The 26,863-nt window shown below is 38.1% G+C and overlaps 2 protein-coding genes across 4 annotated transcripts in view; one reads left to right on the top strand and one right to left on the bottom strand.

Annotated features, from left to right (window-relative positions):
• The window catches only part of LOC136872362 (very low-density lipoprotein receptor), a 111,490-nt gene that overhangs the window by 81,788 nt on the left and 2,839 nt on the right, over positions 1-26,863 (top strand). For 2 of the 3 annotated variants that reach the window (XM_067146173.2, XM_067146175.2), the window contains 4 exons: positions 10,066-10,197; positions 10,418-10,549; positions 18,578-18,709; positions 24,210-24,338. In XM_067146173.2, the coding sequence (XP_067002274.2) occupies positions 10,066-10,197; positions 10,418-10,549; positions 18,578-18,709; positions 24,210-24,338 (525 nt within the window). The remainder of the gene's footprint in view (positions 1-10,065; positions 10,198-10,417; positions 10,550-18,577; positions 18,710-24,209; positions 24,339-26,863) is intronic. The other variant, XM_067146174.2, reaches the window with a different exon arrangement.
• Positions 7,628-26,863, bottom strand: part of LOC136872142 (tyrosine-protein kinase receptor torso-like) — a 128,413-nt gene continuing 109,177 nt past the window's right edge. The window contains exons 12-13 of the mRNA XM_068227445.1: positions 8,138-8,252; positions 7,628-7,955 (exon numbers count right to left, since the gene is read on the bottom strand). Coding sequence (XP_068083546.1) covers positions 8,237-8,252 — 16 coding nt within the window. The 3' untranslated portion in view covers positions 7,628-7,955; positions 8,138-8,236. The remainder of the gene's footprint in view (positions 7,956-8,137; positions 8,253-26,863) is intronic.

Raw genomic sequence — 26,863 nt, forward strand, 5'->3', positions numbered from 1 at the left:
TCATAACCATGTGCAGAGATCTGTACCCTTTATTAACAATCATATTTATGTGATTACCCCAATGAAGGTCTTTTCTTATATTAACACCTAGGTGCTTACAATGATCCCCAAAAGGAACTTTCACCCCATCAACACAGTAATTAAAATTGAGAGGACTTTTCATATTTGTGAAACTCACAACCTGACTTTTAACCCTGTTTATCATCATACCATTGTCCACCGTCCATCTCACATCACTATCGAGGCCACCCTGCAGCCGCTCACAATCTTGTAATTTATTACTCTGTACAGAATAACATCATCTGCAAACAGCCTTATCTCTGATTCCACTTCTTTACACATATCATTGATATATATAAGAAAACATAAAGGTCCAATAATACTGCCTTGAGGAATTTCCCTCTCAATTATTACAGGGTCAGATAAAGCTTCGCCTACTCTAATTCTCTGACTTCTATTTTCTAGAAATATAGCTACCCATTCAGTCACTCTTTTTTCTAGTCCAATGGCAGTAGTCTTTGCCAGTAGTCTTCCATGATCTACCCCATCAAATGCCTTAGATAGGTCAATCGTAATACAGTCCATTTGGCTTCCTGAATCCAGAATATCTGCTATATCTTGCTGAAATCCTACAAGCTGAGCTTCAGTGGAATAACCTTTCCTAAACCCAAACTGCCTTCTGTCAAACCAGTTATTAATTTCACAAACATGTCTAATATAATCAGAAAGAATACTTTCCCAAAGTTTACATGCAATGCATGTCAAACTGACTGGCCTGTATTTTCAGCTTTATGTCTGTCACCCTTTCCTTTATACACAAGGGCTACTATAACAACTCTCCATTCATTTGGTATAGTTCCTTCAACCAAACAATAATCAGATAAGTATTTCAGATATGGTACTCTATCCCAACCCATTGCCTTTAGTATATCCCCAGAAATCTTATCAATTCCAGCTGCTTTTCTAGTTTTCAACTTTCGTATCTTACTGTAAATGTCATTGTTATCATAGGTAAATTTTAATACTTCTTTAGTATTACTCACCTCCCCTATCTGGACATTATCCTTCTAACCAATGATCTTAACATACTGCTGATTAAATACTTCTTCCTTTTGAAGATCCACGCATACACACTCACATAGATTATAGTACACACTCCCCTTGTTCATTAATGATTTCTGGAATGTCCTTATTTGAACCTGTTTCTGCCTTAAAGTACCTATACATACTCTTCCATTTTTCACTAAAATTTGTATGACCACCAATTATGCTTGCCATCATGTTATCCTTAGCTGACTTCTTTGCTAGATTCAATTTCCTAGTAAGTTCCTTCAATTTCTCCTTACATCCATAACCATTTCTAACTCTATTTCATTCCAACCTGCACCTCCTTCTTAGTCTCTTTACTTCTCTGTTATAATATAGTGGATCTTTACCATCCCTTACCACCTTCAAAGGTACAAACCTATTTTCACATTCCTCAACAATTGCTTTAAACCCATCCAAGAGTCTGTTTACATTTTTATTGACCATTTACCAGCGATCATAGTTACTTTTTAAAAACTCCCTCATGCCTGTTTTATCAGCCATATGGTACTGCCTAATAGACCTAATTTTAATACCTTCCTTTCTTTCACATAAATTTTTAACTACAACAAAAACAGCTTCGTGGTCACTAATACCATCTATTACTTTGGTTTCTCCTTAGAGCTCATCTGGTTTTATCAGCACCACATCCAAAATATTCTCCCCTCTAGTTGGTTCCATCACTTTCTGAATCAGCTGCCCTTCCCATATTAACTTATTTGCCATTTGTTGTTCATGCTTCCTGTCGTTCGCATTACCATCCCAATTGACATTTGGTAAATTGAGATCACCTGTTACTATCACATTCCTTTCCATATCATTTCCAACATAGCTGATTATCATATCAAATAATTCTGAATCATCATCAGCGCTACCCTTTCAAAGACATCAAGTTGCCTATTATCTTTAGAGATGAGCATTACACCCAGAATTTCATGTTTTTCATCCTTAACTTTTTTCGTAGCTTACAAATTCTTCTTTCACCAGAATGAATACTCCCCCTCCTACCATTCCTATCCTATCTCTAAGATATACACTCCAGTTCCGCAAGAATATTTCTGCACCAGGCACCAGGGGCTCTCAACTTGGGAGCAAGGGGTGGCAACCACGGGGCCCTCAGCTGTGCCCTGGCATTGCTGCCACCAGGCTCCTCACTTTCATCTATCCTATCTGACCTCCCTTGGTCAACTCTTGTTCTTTTCTGACCCCAACAGCATTAGAGCACTCAAGGCCTAGGGAGTCTTTCATTTTCCCACCCTTCGTGGCCCTTGTCTTTCTTTGGCTGATACCTTCATTTTTTGAAGTGTTGGATCACTTCAATTTTTTCTCTCTGATTAGTGTTATATAGAGGATGGTTGCCTAGTTGTTCTTCCTCTTAAAACAATAATTACCACCACCACCAGTAATACTAATACAGATACCAAAATATTGTATAGCCTCAGATGCACTAGTGCTTGGTTTGGTCGTCCTCTTAATAGATCTTCGACAATCATAACCTCAGTATCCAGACCAAGCTGTACGTTTCCAGTGTCACCGCAACACTAACCCTTACTTATGGATACAAGACTTGGAATACAAGACAAATAAAATGACTTGAAAAATACCACTGCTGTCTAACAGAAATACTTAGAGCAAACTAGTAGGACCATAAAACAAACATCAGTATCTAGGATGAGGCCAGTACCATGAGAGTTGAGGTAATGATTACATCAATATTGCCCACATGCCTTCCAAACAAAGTGATGTATTCTCAACTGAAAGATGGGCAGTGCAATTAGAGAGGACAGCAAAATGATGCAATAATGTTATGAGTCTAATATGAAGTAGTGACACAATGAAACTGGGAACACCGGGTGAGTTGGCCATGCGGTTAGGGGCATGCAGCTGTGAGCTTGCATCTGGGAGATAGTAGGTTCGAACCCCACTGTCGGCTGCTCTGAAGATAGTTTTCCGTGGGTTCGCATTTTCACACCAGGCACATGCTGGGATGAACCTTAAATGATGATGATGCTTGTTGTTTAAAGGGGCCTAACATCTAAGGTCATCGACCCAAACCTTAATTAAGGCCACGGCCGCTTCCTTTCTACTCTTAGGCCTTTCCTGTCCCATCCTCGTCGTAAGACCTTTTTGTGTCCGTGTCATGTAAAGCCAATTGTTTAAAAAAAATGGGAACGGGGCAATGTAGCATCTGATTAACCAATGTGACAACATATTGTTCACGAGGGTCCACAACATTTAGAACAGCATCAACTTAGGCATGAAAGAAAAAAATGATCAACGAAAAATCTTTCTAATAATGTTTTGGATCACAGAACTCACTCTGCATTTCCCTCCTCAGAGATAGCTAGGATATCCATAACAGCTGATGGTAGATCTGTAGTGGATCAAAACTAGCCATGATGAGTAGTCTACATAAAACATATATTCATGGCTCATATACAGTGAGTGGCCAAAAGTCATGGGAAGACACTGAAAGTGATCTTAATAACGAGTTGCCTTTCCGCAAGCCCTCAAAACAGCAGCAATACGGTGAGGCATCGAATCTACAAGGTGTTGGAATTGTTCTAGAGGGATCTAGACCCACACAACTTGCTCTGCTACCCACAACTCTTCTTGTGTAGCTGGTGTGGGGTTCATGGGGCGTACACCAGCATCGACAGCATGCCATAAATGCTCGACTCAATTAAGGTCGGGGAATCTAGAGGGCCAATCCATGGTCATAACTTTACTGGAGTTCTCTTCCAACCACTTGCGTGCCACCACAGAGTGGTGACATGGCGCATTGACCTGGTGAAACATGGCATCTCCATTGGGGCGCTCTAGGCCCAGAAAGGGAGGCAGATTGTCTGAAAAAATGTCCACATAAGGTGCATCTGTCAGCACTCCCTGCAGCCAGACAATGCCACCTAATTGCGACCATGAGAACGCTGCCCATACCAGAACTGAGCACCTCCCGCCTGGACACAACCTTGTTGACACGCAGGATCCATAGCTTCATAGGGCATATGCCACATGGCTATCTTCACGACACTGGTGTCTGTGGCAGACTGCTCAGCTACGCCACAGCTAGCCGCAATGCTCAGGGGTCATACACGGCACATTTTCTAATGGGACACTCCTTCCCGTGACTTTTGGCCACTCAAGTGTACAGGGAAATGACCACCGGGTTCTGCTATAAGGAGCTTTGGTAGATTTGGTGTGGCAACATTGCAGCAGAGTTATGGGTCAGTAATTCACAGTGTTGACAAAAGCATATTATACTTTGTTTCCCTTCATAACTTTTTTTTTTTTTGCTAGTTGCTTTACGTCGCACCGACACAAATAGGTCTAATGGAGACGATGGGACAGGAATGGCCTAGGAATGGGAAGGAAGCGGTCGTGACCTTAATTAAGGTACAGCCCCAGCATTTGCCTAGTGTGAAAATGGGAAACCACAGAAAACCATACTCAGGGCTGCCAACAGTGGGGTTCGAACCCACTATCTCCCGGATGCAAGCCCACAGCTGGGTGCTCCTAACCGCACGGCCAACTCGCCCGGTAATAACTTTACAGCACTGCACTGTATCATTCTTGATTCTTGACTGCACTGCTTTAAATTAATTATTCTAGGACTCTCTTGATTGTCTGTGGAGGCTTTGCTATGAATGTGCCCAATATAATAAATACGGTACATTGAAATCGATGTTCAACCTGTTAGGTTGCGTTACATACTTTGGACGCGTTGAAGAGATGTTAAGTACAGAACAAAAAGTGCCAACTGGACACCAGTTGGATCCGAACTCACAACCTCCCGACTTCACATTGGTTGCTCTTTGTTCTGTTGGAAAGGATCTAAACTACAGGTCTGGCCTTACTACAGTGTGATGGCAGTAGAACAAATATGACCTAGGCCACCATAGCTCAATTGGTAGAGCAACCAACACGAAATCCGGAGGTTGTGGGTTCAGATCCCACTGGTGTCCAGTTGGTCATTTTTGTTCTGTACTTAACATCTCTTCAACATGTACTCTGTACGTATAAAACAACGTAATAGGTGGAAAGTCGATTTCAATTACAATGTGGTCGTGAAAATTCAATATCCAAATACTGTACATTCTTTACACCTGGGTATAACTTTATAAATATTAATAAGGGATCTTACTAGGCAGTGAATTTTCTTTGTGCTATGATTTTGCTGGGAGAATGTACACACCGTGTTCTGTGGTACTGTGGTTCTGTGGGTGTGATCATTGGTTGTGATTGTGAGGTACTGATGTGTTTGGCATGTCTGATAGTGTTGTCTACAGTTTCTATATTTTAATTACCAAAATTCTTCTCATAATACTAGGGTGAAATTTGTATCCTTAATTGCTGCCTTCTTATTGATTTTTATTGTTTAGAATTAAATGTTATCTTCAAGATCTCCAAGGGGATACAGGAGATACACAACTCCACCTAAGTGATAATCACACCAACCTTTGAACTCGATCACATTTCTGTACATGTCTGTGTCATGTTTAGTGACTATAAGTATGCCAATATTAAAGTAGAAAAGCTAGCAACCCCTTAAGCTGTGAGTGTAACACTACAGGTTGTACGAGAGAAGAGCACCCTTTCTTCCTAAAATACTAAACATGCTTTCAAAGCCACCAGTATGCCTCAGAATATTGATGATAAAACCAAAACTAGATGACAACAATGGGAAAAAGAATGGGTTTATGATTTGTAACATGAAATATAAGGAGTCTATACAAGGCAGGAGCTGGAACCAGTGTGGTCAAAGAAATCCAGAAGTACAAATTAGATTTAGTTGTATTGAGATTATGGGGGTGCTGTTTGAAAGTGAGTGTAATAATTGCCTTCATAATCATTTTTGGACGTAAATATTGTAGTACTGACAATCATTTTGTGCAGTTTGTAAGAAGTTCAACCATTAATACAGATCTAACATGAGATTTATATCTGTAATAAATTAAATCTTAAGTTGAGATGTTCAATTTAAACCTGAGAAAATAGTGGTCTGCGAAGTCCCCAAAATTGGATCTTCAGGTACCTAAGCAGCCAACCACATCAGATACTTAAAAGTATGAAGTTCATTTGTTGATGATGAGGCAGAAGATGATGTATTAAAATCAGGAATCCTTATAGCTTACATGTGTCAAAATAAAATTGTTCGTCCTGATTATCTGAAGGATTATGCTATATTGGCAACAAAAGGAGACAGAAATATAGAGACTTAAGAAGCCACAGAATCACCGGAGAGTAAGCAGTGAAGGCTGGTAATGAAGGAAGAAATGAAATCCGTATCCAAAAATGATGTACGGGAGCTAGTTGAATGACAAAAAGAAAATGACTGATAGACTGTTGATGGCTTTTTCATGTCAAAACTAAATCTGATAATAGTGTTCATAAATACAAAGGAAGGCTGTTTACTAAAGGTTAAGTGCAGAAATATGGAATCGACTACAATGATACTGTTTGTTAGATTTGAAGTCGTCAGGACCGTTTTCAATGTAGCAGCACATGAAGGACTTCTGTTAAGACAGTCTGATGACAGCTCGGAAGAAGAGGTATTCGTGCAGTAACCAAAGGGATTTCAGGATGGAAGCGATAGAGTTTGTAGGTTCAGACAAAGTCTCTAGGGACTAAACCAAGCTCCAAGGTGCTGGAATGGTCATTTTGTGAACTTCCTGGAAACGTTCAGTTTGAGGTCCTCTTTTGCTGACCCGTGGTTGCTCGTACAGGGAAAAGGTGGTCATAAATTGTTATGAATACCATAAATTGTTGATGATGGGCTAATTTCTGGGATTAGCTAAAATCAAACTGTTTATGCAGACTTGAAGGTGAATTTAAGATCACCAGTGCTGACACTTCAGACTGTTTTCTAGGCATGCAGATTGACTGCCATGAGGAGAGCTCCATTTTCATGCATCAGAAGAATTACATTGGGAAGATACTGACAAGGTTCTGTATGTTGGAAGAAAACAAGGTATCAGTTTCTGTATCTAAGCTGAGTAATGTACCTGTGTTGTATGTTGATAACATGAGTACTGTAAAGTTAGTGCAAAATACTGAATTTTACAAGTGTTCAAAACATATTGAAGTAAGCTACTGCCTTTTTTTCTTTTTCTTGCAAAAATATTCCACATAGACAATCAAATATTTGTCACATGGAAGGTAAAAATCAGTGTATGTTTTGAAAAACTGTGTGGTAGGATTGGATTCATTTTCTTAAATTAGTTGAAATAATTAAGTCAATTTTGTTTTACTGTGCAGTGTACATTATTGTATTTCTTCAAAAGCACAGTATTATTTGAGAGAAAGTGTTGAGGAAGCAAATACTACTTTGTTCCCTTCTTCAACATTACATCGTTATATACATTATTCTTGATTCTTGACTGCACTGCTTTAAAATAATTACTTGTCGGCAGGGAGTTTGCTGTGAATATGTACTAATTAATAAATACATTATTTACATCTGGGCATAATTTTATTAACCTTGGACCACGTGCGCCACTCCGTATCACGTTATCTTGCATGTGGCATTGTTTGGATCGCACAACGTACTTTGCCAATTTTCTAAGACATTATGTGCATTTTATAATCTTGCAGGTTACAAAAATTAATTTAAATAATTTAACGATGTAGTGTTTATTATACAAGAGAAAAATATATGCACTGTATGCATGGAACATATTTTAGGGAACACATGAACAGGAGTCAAGAAATTCAAACACAGGACTGCACTGCATATAGCTATGAAATGAAATAGTGAATTACTGTTCACAAGAAAATCAAGCATATTTAGTTTCTGTCTTCAGCTTCTTGACTGCACTCTTCACAAGTAATTTGATGTTGATGGTGACAGTTCAATATATCTTCTTTGATCTCTGTAGCGAAAAAATAAAAACAAATTACTACGTTTCATATTCGTATAATGCTTTATACCTGCGGCAAATGGATACACAATGAAATATCTACTCCATTAGTTACTAAACTTTCCTGAAGAAACAGCAGAAATAATGTATGATACCACTTGGAACAGCAAACACAAGCTCAAATATAGACTTACATTTCTGTAATGAGGCAGTGTTAGGACCACTCTCAGCAAGCTGAATGGTGGGCACTGTCTTCACGACAGTTCCCACGATGAACTTCAGAAATGTACTGCTCACCAGCAATGCTGTCTGATGTTTAACAGAATAAGCAAAGATTAGCAGTGCACCTAATCGGGGTGGGGACACTTAAGCAAATAATACAACTGAATAATTGAAAAGTGCAGTCCAAACACTGCCCACGTGCACAGTCTAGAGTTAAATAGTTTCTAAAATAATTATTTCCAGAGCAAACAATGTATAGGTAGTGGGAAGTTTTATTTTGAGTGGACTGAATATTTTCAATGAGCAAGCTCGGTATGCAATATGGGCTGTGTAGCTGTAAGCTGTAAAAAAAAGTTGGTTTTAATGATGTCATTTCAGTTATTGGCATGTTAAATGTCTTTTCAGTGCAAAATTCTAGCACTGTGGTGTAATAAAGTTAAAGTAACTTTAAATACACATGATTGTTATTGAGTGTGCTATTGTGCTGGACAGGTGGCGATCATTGGTGTAACTGGAGAGGTGGCGTGAAGTACTTCCTGACCACTATGATTGAACTAGCTCTAACAACAACATAACTAATTTTATTTTTATTTTTTTACTGGGCGGTTTGGCCATGCGGTTAGGAGCGTGCAGCTGTGAGCTCGCATCCGGGAGATAGTTGGTTCAAACCCCACTGTCGGCAATCCTGAAGATGGCTTCCCGTGGTTTCCCATTTTCACACCAGGCAGGCCACGGCCGCTTCCCTCCCATTCCTAGGTCTTTCCTGTCCTATCGTCGCCATAAGACCTATCTGTGTCTGCAATGTAAACCAAATAGCAACAAACAACAATAATTTCTTCATCATATATTGATGTATTAGATTTATTAACTCAATAGCATGATATTTTATTGAAAAAAACTGTTTACAACCAATACTAATTAGCTTCAAACCACATAAAAATAAAAATTTGTCATACACAGGAATAATCTTTATTAAACAGATTATCTTGCATAATTCAGCTGACAGGCTTAGATTCTGCCAACTACGTAATGCTATTCCTGCAGTATATTCCTGGGTGGTGGGGAGGGTTTCTTCAAAAATAATTACGCTACTAGAAATAATTATCCTCTTCATGACAATCCATATCATGATAAGTTATTAGTTTGTGAGTATAATTTCCTCTGACTCTTTCAGTTTCCAGGTTCGTACAGTTTACAGTGCGTTGCAGCATATTATCATTCTTGCAAAAAATGCTCGAAGCTTTTCAGGCGATGACGCACCTCTTGCTACGAGTTCCACTCACGGCAAATGAGTGATATTGTTGTGGCTTCGAGTATGTAAGTTTTCAGGAGGAGGAATTTTTGTCCAGTTTGTAACATCATCCTTTCCTGTTGTTGTCCAAAACCATTTAGAAAGAGGTAAATCATCATTCTTCATTAGCGCTCTGTCACGTATCACTGTTAGAGTCTACTACTTCTATTTTATCTATACTCTCACTAAAACTTCTTCGTCTTCCACAGACTGTAAAAGACATAATACCCACTAATACTCTTCATAAATCATTCGAGCAATAAGGGATTGACTGAATAATTCCTAACATGATTACACAAGTAACTCACTAGGTACACTTAACACTGGTGCTGTTGTACTTCCAACGAACAGGAACAGTGGTGTGGGGTCTAACGAGACACTTTATTGTACCGCTAGACAATAATCCCTTTTTCTAAGACTAAACAACCTTCACTACAATTCCACTGACCTCAGACAAAAGGCAAGGAATGTGGGGAGAGGTATGTGGCAGGCAAGGTCTCCAAGTTTTAAAATAAGCACAATCAAACAAAATAAATTAGCACCACCACCCCCGGGTTAAATACTTCCATAGTTACTGTCAAACAGTGATAAAATACTTGTTGTTAACAGATGAAAAGAGAAAATGCAGAGAAGAGGAGGACTTTCTCTGTTATAGTGGCCGTTGTCTTCCGAAACACTGGAGATGTGATGGTGATAAAGACTGTGCCGATGGAGATGATGAAGATCCATTTATGTGTCGAGGTAAGTAATCTCACATTGAAGATTTTACATGCATGCTAATTTGTCTCCAGAAATATTCAGCGAGGAAAGTTAACAAGGAACAAACATAGAGTACTGTGAGTAGAATAATGATGTAATTTTATCATAAATTTCCTTAAAATTATTATCAAGGAAATTAATTGCTGCTGCCATCAATCTATATTGAGATGTATTATGCCCAGACTGTATTTAATGTCAACAGGTCCAAACATGATATGTAAACCAGCTGAGTACCGCTGTCCCAATGATGGTCTCTGTATTGATATGCATTTGAAATGCGATGGTGATAATGATTGCTTTGATGGAAGTGATGAAGACCCTGTGATGTGTGCTGGTAAGAGATTATAGAATAGAATAATTAGTGGGTGCTCGCAAAAATAGGCTAACCATCATTTTTACAGAAATTGAGTTGTGTTGTGCCATCTATGCAGGAAGGTGTGAAATATCTTCTATGAAATGAGCTAACTATGGAGAGGACTTTGAAGTTTCTGCTATTTTGAAATCACAAATAATTAATTACAAAAATGGACTAAGAGAAAGGTTTTTGTTTTACTCAAATAAAAACATAAATCTTCTGAGTTATTGGTCATGTCTAGTGCAGCACGGAAAGTTTGACATAATAGGGCAGAAGTACTTACACTGACACTGTCACAAAATACAAAGCTCGTGGTTTGTGCGACATTAGGAGATGAATTTTAGCAGTTTGACAGTCATAAGTGTGATACATTACTGTAACTTGTACAGTTATTCATGTCAGAGTGTTTGCGAAGTGTTCAGTGAAACCTGAAGCGAAATATCTATGAAAACAACCATGCCGCCCCCTCTGAAGTTAAAAAGGTGTCAATGGCAGGCATTGTGAAGCAAGCAGTGCAGGAAGTGTTGAGCAGTAAGGAAACTCTCAACATGCTTGCCAACCTCATCCAAGATCAGGTGACGAAGACAGTTGTAGAGCAACTGAAAGAAACAATAAATTTCAATACGAGTGTGATCGAGAAACTAAAGCGTACTCTGGAAGAGAGACTCAACCATAAGGGAATTAAAAAGGGGGCTGCAAATTAAAACAGACAGTTTAGAGCAGTATCAAAGAAGACAGTGCTTGCATTTGTTTGGTGTGGAAGAAGCTGCTGGAGAAAGCATGGACATTGTCATTGATATTGCACGTGAAATTGGGGTGGAACTCTCAGTGGATGAAATAAACAGATCGCATAGGGTTGGGAAAAATCAAAATGGATGTCCAAGAAACATAATTGTGAGGTTCGTTTCGTACTGGAAAAGAAATGCAATTTTTGTAAACAAAAAGAAACTCAAGTGTACAAACAAAACAATTAGAGAGGACCTAACCCCAGAGAGACTGCGGCTTCTGCAGGACTCTATAAGTAAGTTCAGTGTGCGGAATGTGTGGTCGAAGGATGGCATAATTTATGTTAAGCAGGGAACTTATAAGATACCTGTGTCAAACACGAAGATCTCAATCGTATTCGGTAACCATGAGCCCAGATTCTGTAAACTAAATACCGCTGTATAGAACTTTAATCAGAATTTCAACTGTAGCTATAGCCTACATTTTTATCATTAATTTCAGTTTTTAGTTTCTTAATTTTATCTAGTGTAGTTTTTCCTTTTATATCGACAGTTAAATTTCAAGTTGTCAGCAACAAGCAACCAGGAAACAAATGCCTCTAGTTTCAGCCTCTACAACACAAACCCACAGTCCCAAGTAGGTCACTACCTGTATCTCTCAGCCCCCACCCTAAGTACTGCTAATCACCTTCAAGACATTCTTTTGCCTTACCCTACCTCCTTATAAATAGCTCATGTAAACACTCAGAGCATTCTCCCACATTTCCCGGAATTCTCTGAAATATTCTCACCCGGCAACCTGAATCCCATACTATTCTCCGAGTTGTGGTTGCGTCATTCTATCCCTTCATCTCTTATTAGAATAAATGGTTATTCATTAGTTAGGAATGACAGGAACAGTAAGGTCGGTGGAGGTGTCGGTATGTATATACTGGATGATGTGAGGTATAAGGTGATATTAAAATTCCCCAGTGAGTTCTCCAATAGCCCTGAATTCTTGTTCATTGAGCTCATAGTTCACGGTACGAAGTGCTTGCTTGGTGTGCTGTATCGTCCGCTGAAGACTGGTAACATCACAAATCTGGAGGAAGCCCTACATGATCTAACACCCAGGTATGAGCATCTGATTTTAATGGGAGACTTTAATACAGACTTGACAAACAAATCTACCGAAACAAAACGATTGACTGAGATGTTTTCATCCATTAATTTGACAATACTATCCCTAAACCCTACACATTATGTTGCCGACTCTCGTACGCTCCTCGATCTAATAATTACTAATAATACCAACCGAATCCTAACTCATGGACAAACGCCCGTTCCTGGTCTCCGCTGACATGACATGGTTTATGCTGCATATTCCTTGAAGTGCCCTAAATTCAAGCCGAAATGAATTACATATAGAGATTTTAAACACTTCAATGAAGACGCATTTTTTGAAGATGCTCTTAACACACCATGGCACAACATTCAGTTCATAAATGACATTGATGGAAACGTAAATCATTTTAATGAAGTACTTCTGACTTTGTATGACAGACATGCACCACTATGCACTATTAGGGTAAAGAGACCTTCAAACCCATGGTTTTCCAAAGAAATACGCAACCAGATGAAAATAAGGGACACAGCCTATAATTATTACATGAAATATCCTACATCTGACAATTTTGGAAAGTATAAAAAACTCTGAAACAGAACAACACAGTTAATTAGAAATGCTAAAATATGCCACTCTTGTGATATTTTGAACACTCAAAATTCTAGTCAGATTTAGAAATTTCTTCGCGAAGTGGGATTATGCAAATACAGGACAAATGACAACAACTGTAATGTACCACTAGCTGACCTAAATTCATATTTTAGCTCACGATCCTCTCAGATTGACAAACAGACCAAAGCAGCAGTAATTAACAGAATATCCTCAAAAGTAAGACACATGTAGTTATTGATTTATTGATAATAGCGAGCAGTTCTACTTTTCTCATGTGACGCTAGGGGAGTCTTCAGTGAATTAAAGTCAAGGTCCACTGGCCATGATGGAATCAACCTGTCTCTTTTAAAAAAGAATCATAGACATCATATTTCCAACAGTCACGCATCATTAATAACTCACTCATGACTGGAGTCTTCCCTTCGAATTGGAAACAAGCATTCATCCGACCTTTCCCTAAAAAAAACAACCCCAACAGTCTTGAAAGATTATCATCCTGTTAGCATCCTTCCTATATTAGGAAAAATGTTGGAGAAAACAGTACATAAGCAAATGACTGAATATCTTATACATTACAACTTACTTGACAAATATCAATCGGGATTCAGGCAAAACTACAGTACTACAGTACTACCACGGCATTAGTTAAAGTGACATATGACATGCAACTAGCAATAGAAAAAGGACAACTGACTATACTTGTTCTCTTGGACTTAAGCAAAGCCTTCGACTGTGTTAATTGAGACATATTACTCGCTGAACTTAAGACGCTGACATTTTCTTACAGCACTTTAACCTGGGTACAATCCTACCTTAGTGGTCGTCAGCAGCATGTATCAGTGGGAAACAATACATCTTCAGGGCAAACCACTAAGGTGGGCATAGCACAGGGTGGAGTATTGTCACCCCTTCTGTTCTCATTATACATGAACGACTTATCTGAGATGCTGACCAATTGTAAATATCACCTGTATGCAGATGATATTCAATTATACGTTCATACAAAGCCTAATCACTTAAACAATTCAATTACTAAGTTAAACGGAGACTTAGCAAATATTAATGACTGGACTAACAGACATGGCCTGTGAGTGAACACATCAAAATTACAGGCCATCATAATTGGTACGTATAAATCTCATGCTAAAATATAAAACACATCTATACCCAGTGTTACGCTCAGTGGAATACCAGTAACATTTAGCGATCATGTAAAGAACCTTGGAGTAGTATTCGATAAATATAGGACATGAATATCTAGACATCAAAATGCCTTCCCCACAGCTCTCTTCTGCCTCTTGGTGTCGGAACTGCCAACCCTTTTGGTACACAGTTATGTCCTGTTTCAGTTGCTTTACTTCATTTCCTCCTTTTCCTCGGTACTTCTGCAATTTTACTGACCATCTGATCTTACTCCAACTGTGGGCATTCATTTCTTCCCTTACATCCAGCCTGAAACACTTGTTAGCATTCCAGCCAACCATTTTGAGTGATCTCATATCAATACCATTCCAAGTTCTGATCTTACAGCTTTGTCCTGAATCAGACATCCCCACAAGCACAGAAATTCTCCTTATCAGCCCTTAGCAAACAATCAAGTTTGGAATGACATAAACACATACACTACATCTCAAAACACAAACAAATTTCAATCACTTGCATTCCATCATCATTCACCTCCTTTCTCCTTAACCAGCTTCTGCTGGCTCAGGCATTTATGAATCTTGACAGCCCTGAAGTATTATTCATCCAAACAGTTATTATAACAGAATTTATTTTATGACTAATGAGATAGAGGTATCGTGGGGATGCCACCTACTGAATAACGCTGTGTAGTTCTCCTACAAAGTTCAAAGATTTAGTATGTTTACTGTAAGTACTTATGGAAACTTGTGCTGCAGTTGCAGTAATTTAAAAAGTGTGGTTGTAGATTTGAACACAAAAATTAAGGTTGTAGAATCCAGCAAGAAAGTTATTTATTTATTTATTTTTTTGCTAGGGGCTTTACATCACACCGACACAGATAGGTCTTATGGCGACGATGGGATAGGAAAGGCCTAGGAGTTGGAAGGAAGTGGCCATGGCCTTAATTAAGGTATAGCCCCAGCATTTGCCTGGTGTGAAAATGGGAAACCACGGAAAACCATTTTCAGGGCTGCTGATAGTGGGATTCGAACCTACTACCTCCCGGATGCAAGCTCACAGCCGCGTGCCTCTACACGCACAGCCAACTCGCCCGGTTCAAGAAAGTTAATCTGCAGATCATCACAAAGTTTAAGATCAGTGTAATGTGGTGCACTGTGTTGTCCTAAGCAGAAAATGATTTGTGATAGTGCTGATGAATTCCATGAAAGGAAGGTATCTGTTCGATTCCATCTCCATAGTGAATTTAATTGAAGGATGTTGCTGATTTAGGTGGTTTAGAAATATATTAAGTTTCTCAGGACTTTCTGTCCAGATCACAAATGTATCATCAACATACCTCCACCATATCATAGGTTTGACGGGCGCCAAAGCAATAGCCTCCTCCTCAAAATGCTCCATAAAGAAATTAGCCACTATGGGTGAAAGTGGACTTCCCATAGCCACTCCGTCCGTCCATTCATAAAAATTCCCACCCCACAAGAAATTGCTGGATGGCATGCAGTTGTAAAATAGCTTAGTAATGTCCTCAGGGAACAGGTGTTCAATGAGAGACATGACCTAGTCAATCAGCAATTTACTAATACCTGGTTGCCAGCCATTAGGGATTTACATGGGTAGTTCCCTTCCCTCTCCCTTCACTATTATTTTATTTCGGTGTTTTCCAAATTCGTACATTCCTCATCGCCAGATGTTTCATTCCAGGCTTGTGTCAATGCCATACCTTCATATGTGCATACACCTGTTACGTTATGGATCCTCTCAGAATGAATCTGATGGTTCTGTCAGCTTCCGCTTTGAATGCTAGCGCTGTACCGTGTCCGAGGGGCCACCTGGTGACGAATGAACACACCATTTCCACTTCTATTGGGTAATGTCTAAATTCAAACCTCATTGTTTTAGAAGCCTTTCTCTTGGTCAGTCGAGATATTCTTCTGAAGACGCAGAGCAAAGTTCTCTGCAAAACGTAAAGAATTTCACCTTATAATAATAATGTGAGCTCTCAGACAGAAATCCCTTGTATGTACATTTGTAGATTTCAAAAAGGCTTACAATTTAATCAACTGGTCCTCACTGTTCCAAATTCTAGGAGAGAGGGATCTAGATCCCAAAACTCGAGAACTCATAAAACAAATGCTGACTGGCACAAAATCTAAAGTGAAATTTATGGGTGAAATCTCAGAACACTTCGACATTCAAACAGGCGTGAGACAAGGTGATGGAATCTCTCCTATTCTGTTCAACGTCATCCTAGACAAGGTATTGGAAGAATGGGAGAAAGAACTCAAGAAGTGTGAGTTTTGGAAGTCAATCTGACTGGGCTTTCCCAAAGATAACCTCTACATACCATACCCCACTTTTGCAGATGATCTGGCGATACTAACAGAGGATGAGGAGACTGCCGTTAAACAGCTTGAGATACTTAAAGAAAGTGCAGAAAAGGTGGGACTGCAGATATCATTCAATAAAACTAAATTCTTATGTTCAAAGACAGATATCAAGAGCCTTTAGAACAAAATATGACACAATTGACAGGGTCCCTTACTTTAAATACTTTGGGGAATTTATCGAACCGGCAGGCCTTGAAAAGATATCACAACAAACTCGTCTCCAAAAAATTAAAAAAGCATTAGGGTTAGTCCAAAATATCTACAACAAAAAAAAAAAATCCATGTCAATACATACAAAAATCTGGTATTACAGCACAGTTGTAAAACTAACAGTCCATTATGCTAGTGAAACAATGGCACTCAGCAGAAAGCAAGAACTTGAAGAAATCAAAAAAGAAGAAAGGAAGATTATTAGGAAAATTTTAGGAGCAAGACACACCCATGAAGGTTACAATCAATCAAAACAACAGAAAAGTTCTCAAACATCAAAATTGACATTAGGAAAAGATGAATGAAATACTTCGGCCATCTGACTAGACTACCAGAAAATTGATTGACAAAAAGGATAGTAGATTACGTAACCTCACTTAACGAACTTCAAAAGGACCTCAAAGACACAGACATAAGTTCAAGAGACATTCTAGAAAGAGACATCTTTAGACAAAGCAACCAGAACAAAAACAGTACAGATCAAAGTGGTCAGAAGAACATAAACAAAGCCTTCTCAGAAAGAATGAAAGTCTATTGGAGCAACAGGAAGAACCTACAGAAGAACTGATTGAGTTATTTGCTTAACGTCTTTCAATATTGGGAGAATTCGCTGCTAATAATAATATACATAAGGTCATACAAACTCAATGGTAGCCCAGCTCTTCAATCCAATATATGTCATTACAAAGACATAAGTCACTTGCTGAGGATGGCCATTCATGAACAATTAAGAACTCAACACCCTGGCTTAACGAACTTCGAAAGGACCTCAAAAACGCACACTATCAGTTGCACACTATCAGTTGCACACTATCAGCTAAGCTACACACACCACAGCGCGAGGTCCAATTTGTTTTCTGCTATGAACTGAGAATTCCACCAGTTAATATCACCACGTGCAGTGTCTACTTTCTTCTCAACAAGAATTCAAAAACTTCACATTCTGCACAACAATCAACCATGCAGCCCATCAACACGGCTTGGTTACTCAATACACCAACTGCCAAATTATCCGCTTAAGCTGATACAGTGTTTAGTCGACTCTTCTTCCAGAGAGTATGAATCACACATTTTGTTACTCAGACATTGTACATACCTGTATATTTTCATATATGTGTCAGTTTACTTTGTGTTCATTCTTATTGCTATAGCACTCAGTCCACAACTGTTATGTATCACCAGGACCTACTGAATTCCATGAGTCTATAAATTTTAACAACACAGAGCACCTTATTTGTACTTTTGTTCCAGAATTCTTAGCATGTATAATGTACTTGTATTAATTATTACTCTCCTACATCACACGTAATATTTCATTTTCATTTGCAACATTTCGACCACACTTCATATTGTAAAATTATATTTTTCATAAGACTCTTACTGCTAGAAAACATGTTTTAGGATTTTGCCACATATTTTGTGTATGTTTTAATATGGCTGATGATGACCCCGAGTAGGGTTGAACTAGTTCCATGCAATGTAAATACTGTAAATACAACTTAGTATTGAATAGGTGGAAAACTCTACTGTGCATTATTTATATTTAATCTCAGTTCAATATGGACCAACAATATGAAGTTCATAACACTTAATAATTAAGAACTCCAACAATGTTTTTTGTTTAAAAAATCTAGGGCTGATGACCTTTGATGTTAGGCCCCTTAAAACAACAAGCATCATCATCACTGTTTTAAAAAAATAGTTAATTTGGGATAATTTTTTTAAAATTTTGGTCAGTGTATTTATATACAATAACAAAAATATAATTCAAGTATTAAGGTTAATAACAGTATTGATGACTTTGTTTTTTATATCCTGTCAGCTAACAACCCAAGAAAATGCCTAGACACTGAGTTTATTTGTAACAATGGCCGCTGTATCTCTGGTCACTGGAAGTGTGATGGAGAGAACGACTGTAACCGAGGCGAGGATGAGGATCCACTGTTATGCCCAGGTGAGTACAGTAGGAACAGTGTATTCTTAAAGGACCTTAATACTTATGCAGAATTCCTCTGCATGTCCTTTTTGAGAATAATCTTATAAATGAATGCTGTTTACATTCATTATATAAGTGTCTCTCTATTTATACATTGTTTTATAGGAAGGATATAATTGAGCATTGACCGATTCTACAATAGCATTTCTTTTTTCTTCTCCAAGTCCTCTCGCAAGTCTGAGATGGACCAAAATGGACATTTTAACTACTGCTGGGGTTAAAATTTTGTGGTTGTAAGTTTGATTAATAATATTTGACTGGTTTAACTTCTTCTAAACAATCACAAGGTTAAGAAGGCTGTGAAACAGATTGCAATGTCTGATAATGATGATGATGATGATGATAAATAATAATAATAATAATATAGTTTATTGCCATCAGACAACTTACAGTTTCACTAGACAAAGTCAAATACAATATATAAGTTACAGTTTTTTTTTAAACCCACCTAATTGTCATTAAACAGAGCACTACATGGTTTATATACGCTGAAAAGTAAAATGAAAGCGTATCATGACACTTTGGGCTATTTATCTATTGAACCTTGGAGCTGATCATAACTACCAATATTACCTATCTATTTGGAAGGTGCTGACTTTCATATTCGCCCTTTGACAATAACGTTATTTTTTCTTCAAATTCAGTTAGTGAATAAAAATATCAGCCATGTTTTTACATATGTTTTGAAGTTACTTAAGGGCAAATCTGTCCTTTGGGTTGGTAGCTTATTGAATAATTTAATCCCATTATATCTATAATTTCAATCTAATGTGGTAACTCTAAATCATTCCTTCTCCATGTATCATATGAATCTACATTTCTACAAGATGTCAGATCATCAAGATTTTATTTGATATTAAGGATGCTATAAAATCAGTAATAGCAAGTTCTTGAATGTATATATTTATATTTGTTGGAGTGTATTACTTTTCTATATCAAATTGTACTGTGACTAATTTTGTATGTACTACTGTAGCTGATGAAACATTCAACCACAAAAAATGTTGACATTCCTGTTTCAGTAAGTGCACAGTCAAATCAATCCTTAACATCTGTCTCACAATCTCAAGCTACGCTCAGCAAACCATATACTTCATGCCCCACATGCAGATGCCATTTTCAGTCCATTAACATACATATAAGTAAGGACACAGCCATCTTTGCATGCTACAGCTTGCTACCAAGAGCTGTGACATCACATGAGTTTTGTAAAGTCTACATCATCATGTGTAATTACTATACTACTGATATGAAACTTTTTATCACAATATGACAAAGGAATGCAATAATAAGCCTATAAACACTCAAACTGAAGAAACGCTATCAGGAGGAATTACATACAAATACACGCAAGGTATATTACATGTTGTAAACTGTTTGACTGAAGGCTACTCACCTGGTCTTTACGATAGTTGTCTCTCAAAACAATACCATTATCTTATGGTTGTTTGAGCACATGGTGGTAGTGGTGATGGTAGTAAATAATTTTGAATAAGTGTTACAATAAATATTTCCCAAAATATGACACCTTGGACATAACCCTCATTAACAGGGTAACTAAAACTCTCTCACTTTTTCCTTTTTTTTCAGAAATTACAGAAATTCTACTGTTTTAGATAATTTACTTCAGAGTCCTTCAAACCTACTTCACTCTTCATATAGCACCTCTCTTTTAACCTGCAAAGGGTTGCGTCAAGAGGGTTACGTGATGGGTCGCACACGATCGATTTGACCAGGGAGTGTAAAATACCAGTTTTTGTATTGAAGCAAAACACATTGTATTATTGAAGAGAAATATATCTGTGAAACTAAATACCAGTTTCCATAGCAGAACACATTGTATTATTGAAGAGAAATATATCCATGAAAGTCAAAAAATACTTCTATACTGACAATAAAGACCACGAACAGCAGGAGTTGTGCACGTTGTAAATGACCGTGTAATAAGGCAATGCCAGAAGCCACGCATGGTGGAAATGACCAGGCTTACAGAAAAAGCTTCCCACTGACTGACTGGTGATGAAAGTGGGAAACAGTGAACGTAAGCACATGTAGTGGACAAGTCCACTGCAAGGTACAGGAAGGGCTGAAGCTTTATACCGTGAAACTATTTCAAAAGAATTTAAAATTAAAGCACCGGTCTAGAAGACCATGATGCGACCCCTCATGGGTTGAGTAAGAAGGATGAGATCATTTCAAAACACTTGAATTTTTCAGTTGAATGTATGCATCGGGAAATGTAACAAAGATAATAATTGAATATTCACACAGAAATATCTCATGAATATTTTCTTTCTTTAGATACACTGAACTCAAGTTGTTGTTTTAAAAACTTGAGTTTTTGAATGAATGTCCATGTGTCATCACAGTCTAGGTTTAGTAACTAACTAATACAGTCATCTGGAGTTAAGCAGATATTATTTAACTTGTTAACTGCATCCAGTGATGTACAAGAGTTACTGAAATGATTCAAATGACTTAGTAAACACTGAAGTGCTGAACGTGCAGTACATAGCAGACTATCTCCTAAAATGTGAATGATCATGACAATTTTCATCGTCTACATCATCTAGATTTACAGCCTGACAGAAAGGGAAGTCTAAGATTTCACGTCATTTAATCATTGGGAAAAAAGGGCTTATGACCTAGATGTTAGGCCCCTTTAAACAACAAGCATCATTATCATCATATAACTGTAGCATGAAAGCATGAAAGTGATGATGTTTGTAGATGACCTGTTAGTCTGGGGAGAAAAGGAAGAGGATATCCAGGAACAGTTAGATGCTTGGGTAGATGAGGTGGAACAAAATGGAATGAAATTTAATGCCCAAAAGAGCAGGATAGTGATAACAACTAGAAAGAAGGAGAGACCTATGAGAGTGATAATGCTTGGAGGGGAATAGCTTAGGAAGGTAGAGAGTTTCAAGTACAGTATTTAGGGAGTATCATAGAGGAAAGTGGAAGAAATGATAAGGAAATAATCGAGCGTGCAAGACAAGTGGAAGCGTTCCAGAAGCCTGGTTTGGAGCAAGGATGTCCCTCAGAGGAGTAAAAGGGTGATATACAGGGTGTACTATATACCTATTCTGATGTATGCAGCTGAGACTTGGGTAATGAGGCAGAGAGCCGTGAATAGAATACAGGCAAGTGAAATGAAATTTCTGAGAAGCAGGATAGGAATAACAAGATGGGATAAGATGAGAAATGAGAAGGTTCGAGATATAGTAAAAGAAGAGCCACTAGAGAATAGGATAGAGGCATCTAGACTTAGATGGCATGGACACATGAAGAGAATAACAGAGGAAAGGATACCGAGGAGGATGCACAAAATGGAGATAACAGGTAAACGACCAAGAGGAAGACCAAGAGACAGGTGGATAAAAAGAGAGGAAGAGTGTGTACAGATAAGAGGAGAGGACTGGCCAAGAGTGACTAGGGAGAAGTGGTAGGAAGACACGAGGAGATTGGAGAGGCTTATGTTCCAAGCGGACCCAGCCAACAGCTGGAAACTGCAGATGATGATGATGATGATGAACTGTAGCATATCCTCTATGATCTGGGATATCCCTGCAGCAGAGCTTAGGGTTCAGCAGCCAATATTGTTGCTTACTTAGCATCACCCAGGAGACACGCGTAAGGCACTTTAAGGTTATACCTATGGACGTGAGGCAACCATGCCTCTGGCACTATCAAATCAACACCCCTACAATGACTAGCTGTGTTATCCAACATCCAACCCCCTCATATATGAAGCGAAACAGCTCTGGTAAGAGAATGGAAGAAATGTTACAACAACCCTTAACTACCCTTACATCAGGACTGAAAATTTCAGAAACCTGTGAGATAGAAATCAAGGAAATTAGGAGAAAGGCTTACAAAATCACACTTTAATTCTGATCAGACCTGGAAAGAAGAATGGTCTTCTTCAAATCCCGATCACCTGGATTTAATTAACGATCCACGTAAAGCTCTGCCTGGTTTCAATTTACCCAGAAAGGCAGGAACATCTTTAAACAGAATTAGTACAAACCACGGAAGATGAAAATTCTGGCTTCACAAGTGGGGAAAAGCTGAAAACTCATACTGCAACTGTGACAATGTTCCCCAGACCATCCAACAAATACATTGCTACGGAGTGCCCAAGAAGAAGATTTGAAGGAACTATTCAAGATATGTATACACTACCAGCCAAAAGTTTCCTAACAAAACATATGTACCCGGATGAATACGTTTAATGATTGTTGAATGACAGAATATATTACTGTAACCAAGTTTTGAAGGTTTTCAGGCGATGGTGACGAGTTTGTGTTCGAAGTTCAGCATCGGTAAAAATGCATCCTACTGTATAAAACCTGCAGTGAAACATGGAGCGGCTCTGTGATGGTCTGGGGTTGTTTCACATTCAGTGGAGTTGGTAGACTGCACTGAATTCAAGAAACACTGGACAAAAATGTCTACGACTCCATCCTATGTCGTTATGCTCTTCCGTCTGGACAGCAATGTGAGTTTGTCCTCCAACAAGACAATGATCCCAGACACATGTCTCACTATTGCATGAATTATGTGCAAAACAAATAAAACTCTGGGGAATTGTTTTAATGGAATGCCCCCCCAGGACTTAAATCCAATTGAGCTGCTGTGGGAGGAGTTGCTTCGGCAAGTCCGAAAAGAGTGTCCTTCTTCATCGGAAAAGCTGTGGGACATCTTTCGGAATGCCTGGTAAAGTATACCTGCATCAGTGTTAGAAAAACTTTTTCTGAGAATGCCGAGAATAGTTAAAAGTGTACTTGCAGCAAAGCGGGGTTTCTTTGATGAGAAGAGAGTTTGATGTGTTCTGGTGATCTGTGGGAGGAAATGTGTACATATTTTCTATTTCTTGCTCAGATGTTATGTAAAAATATAGTTTTATTGTAAAATAGTAGTTTTAGAAAGTATATTTGTCAATTTCTTGCATAGGTATGTTGTTTTCTTTTAACCTCAGTCCATTCTTTAACAGTACGATGCTTGTCCGGAAACGTTTGGCCGGCAGTTTACACAGTGCCACTGATGAAGTCGTGAACTGGTTGAATACACTGGACATTACATTTTAATTTACCTGATCTGTAAATACTGTATATAGCTTATTGTAATATTTAAATTTACAATGTATTCTTATTTTGCCATAAGAAAGAAATAAATCATCATTAAAATAAAAAAGAAGATATTGTTAATATCTGCATCATGCAACTTCACTTAATAGGAAAGCTGTCAGCTGTTGCTGAACAATACATTCTCAAGGTATGTTTTTATGCCAGTTAATTGTTGTCATTGACCAGCTCATCTCTTCATACATGATTCTATCCAAAAGACCAGGTTATGTCCATATCAAACAAGATTGTTAGAAAATGCACAGGGTTATTACATTATTACTTGATTATTGCAGTGAACAAGTTTTATCTGATGTTCTTCCTTTCTACAGATAGAAAAAAGGAATGTGCAGTAGACGAGTTTAAGTGTCCTAATGGTGATTGCATCATTGAACGCTGGAAATGTGATGGTGATAATGACTGCTCAGATGGGGCTGATGAACTGCCAGCTATGTGTCCAAGTAAGCCATTGTCATCATAGGCATTCACTCATTGACATTAATAATAATAATAATAATAATAATAATAATAATAATAATAATAATAATAATTTTCCAAGTGAATCACTGTTGCAGATTATGGGTTCTTAAGGGGGACTGACACCTTTGACCAACCAAAAATTTAATTTTTCATTTATATTTTTTCACTTAAAATCAAATTTTTCTCTTTACAACAGTGAAATTTTTTGGATAATATCTCCAATACGTTTGGAGTTATGTCCAAAAATGTGAAGTTCTGTCCCCCAAGCAAGCTCTTTATCGGTAAGTTTATTGCTCGTTTCCGGTAACTTTTGTTTTTCAGAACCGTTTCCTTGATAACTCTGAAAGATATTAAGATGAAATTTTGCATGCCTGTATATTTCGTCGCGAGTCGGGCTGAGTGGCTCAGACGGTTAAGGTGCTGGCCTTCTAACCCCAACTTGGCAGGTTCGATCCTGGCTCAGTCCGGTGGTATTTGAAGGTGCTCAAATACGACAGCCCCGTGTCGGTAGATTTACTGGCACGTAAAAGAACTCCTGCGGGACTAAATCCCGGCACCTCGGCGTCTCCGAAGACCTTAAAAAGTAGTTAGTGGGACGTAAAACAAATAACATTATTATTATTATTATGTATATTTCGTAGAGAAGAAGAAGATATACTAGGATTATTGAGCTAGCTTCATTGGTTAAGTTTTAAAAAATGTATTCAGATGATAAAATTAATTAAAAATTGACTACTTGAAAATAAAGATAAAAATTTCATTGTTCCGTATTGAAAAGTATCACAGTTAAATTGACATAATAAATATGGTAGTTCAACCTATTCAATATAAGTAAATAAGAGATGTAGAGATTACATTCTTATTTAATTAAAAGTGGAAATGGTACCGGTTTTGACCCCAGTCTGGGTCATTATCAGCCGATTATAACTCAAAAAACAATGCATAAGTAAGAAAGAAGTTAACCCGCCAATGCACGGGTTGGGTCTGTGAGACCCATGCGCTGATATCTCCAACATTTTCTGATAGACGGTGATAGCTGTATACTTCCGGCTTCTGCTACCTTCCTTTTATCACCGGTGTAGTATTCCTGCAGATGAACATGGAAATGATTACTTTAGTACGTGAGCAGTGGTAAGTTAAAGTGCTCTGTGGGTCTGTGAGACCCAACCCGTGCAGTCGTGTAAGTTTTTTTATCATAAGCATTTTAGTCTTTCCATGTTAACCGTGTACATAAAAAAGATTATAGGGTGATTATATCTTAGCGACTTGTCCAAATCCGTGGTTTAGCTAGACTGGCTGTCTTTCACCTTAGTTCCTTGGGTTTTAAGTACAGAGGTGAGACTGAAAATGGGTTGACCTGGGCTAATGAGTTCGTTTCTTCGTAGGTCTAAGAAAAAGGAGTGTTATGGTGTCAGCAATCCACGTGATTTGGAACAAGTTGCCGCATTATTGGAGGAACCATTATCATATGATGAAATTTACTGTTGTTTTCCTCTCGTCGATGCACAGCGATGATAAAACTGAGGAAAGTACAGAAGGAAAGAGGAAGCCTGTAATAGTCACATTCTATAATTCCGCTAAGGGTGTTGTAGGCTGTGTAGACGAAAGGACGGCTCGAAACACCAGACGTTGGACAATGGTGGTCTTCTATGCGTTGCCGAATATTACAGGCTTTAACGCATATTTAATATTTAGAGCCAACTCTCCAGACGCAAGGAACAGAATTTTTTTTTTGATGAAACTCTTGTTTCTTACAACTGAAGAACAAATAAGAGAAAGAGCTGTCTCAAGATATCTTCCTAAGAGCATTCGCGATATTGCAAGAAGGCTATCTGGGTTGACGGCAGAAGCAAAACGTGAAAATACAGAAAATAAGAGGACATAGTGCATATTGTAGAGTCAGAAATGACCCGCTACTCGTGCTGCTTGTACAGAAAGTTAACGTATCTTGAACTCTCCGTATTTGTGTGCAGTGAATGTAAAGCTGAAATGTGAATGTTCCAGTGAACATTCTGGATCGTGAAGATTAGGTTATGACGATTTTATAAATTTTTACTTGATAAGTTCTGAATTTTGTGATCAAATAAAATATATCGTGTAAATTTGCAGTGGTTAGAGAATTGCTTTGTAAAATTTTAAGTAAGTGTTAATCATCAACGGTTTTGTGACAGCAATTTGTTTATAATGTTATCGGAATAGGAGGGAATGAATACTGAAAATAAAAATATATTAGCATACTATAAAAAAGAAATATGATGATGGGTCTGTGAGACCCGACCTGTTTACTCATGTAACTTTTTGTGACCCGTGCACTGGCGGGTTAACGGTCAAGTCCACACAATATCAGTTGAAGAGAAGATTATAGAAGTTTCCAGATCATTCTGAGCCCCTGGTCCACTGTTAATCAGTTTTCAGTTTCTTCTAGGAGCTTCCTTATCAACATACCCAATACAACGATACATATGGTCTTTTACCCGGTCAAATATACAAATCAGTCCTTGAAAGC

This window comes from Anabrus simplex, chromosome 4 (assembly GCF_040414725.1).
Source record: "Anabrus simplex isolate iqAnaSimp1 chromosome 4, ASM4041472v1, whole genome shotgun sequence".
Taxonomy (NCBI): Eukaryota; Metazoa; Arthropoda; class Insecta; order Orthoptera; family Tettigoniidae; genus Anabrus; species Anabrus simplex.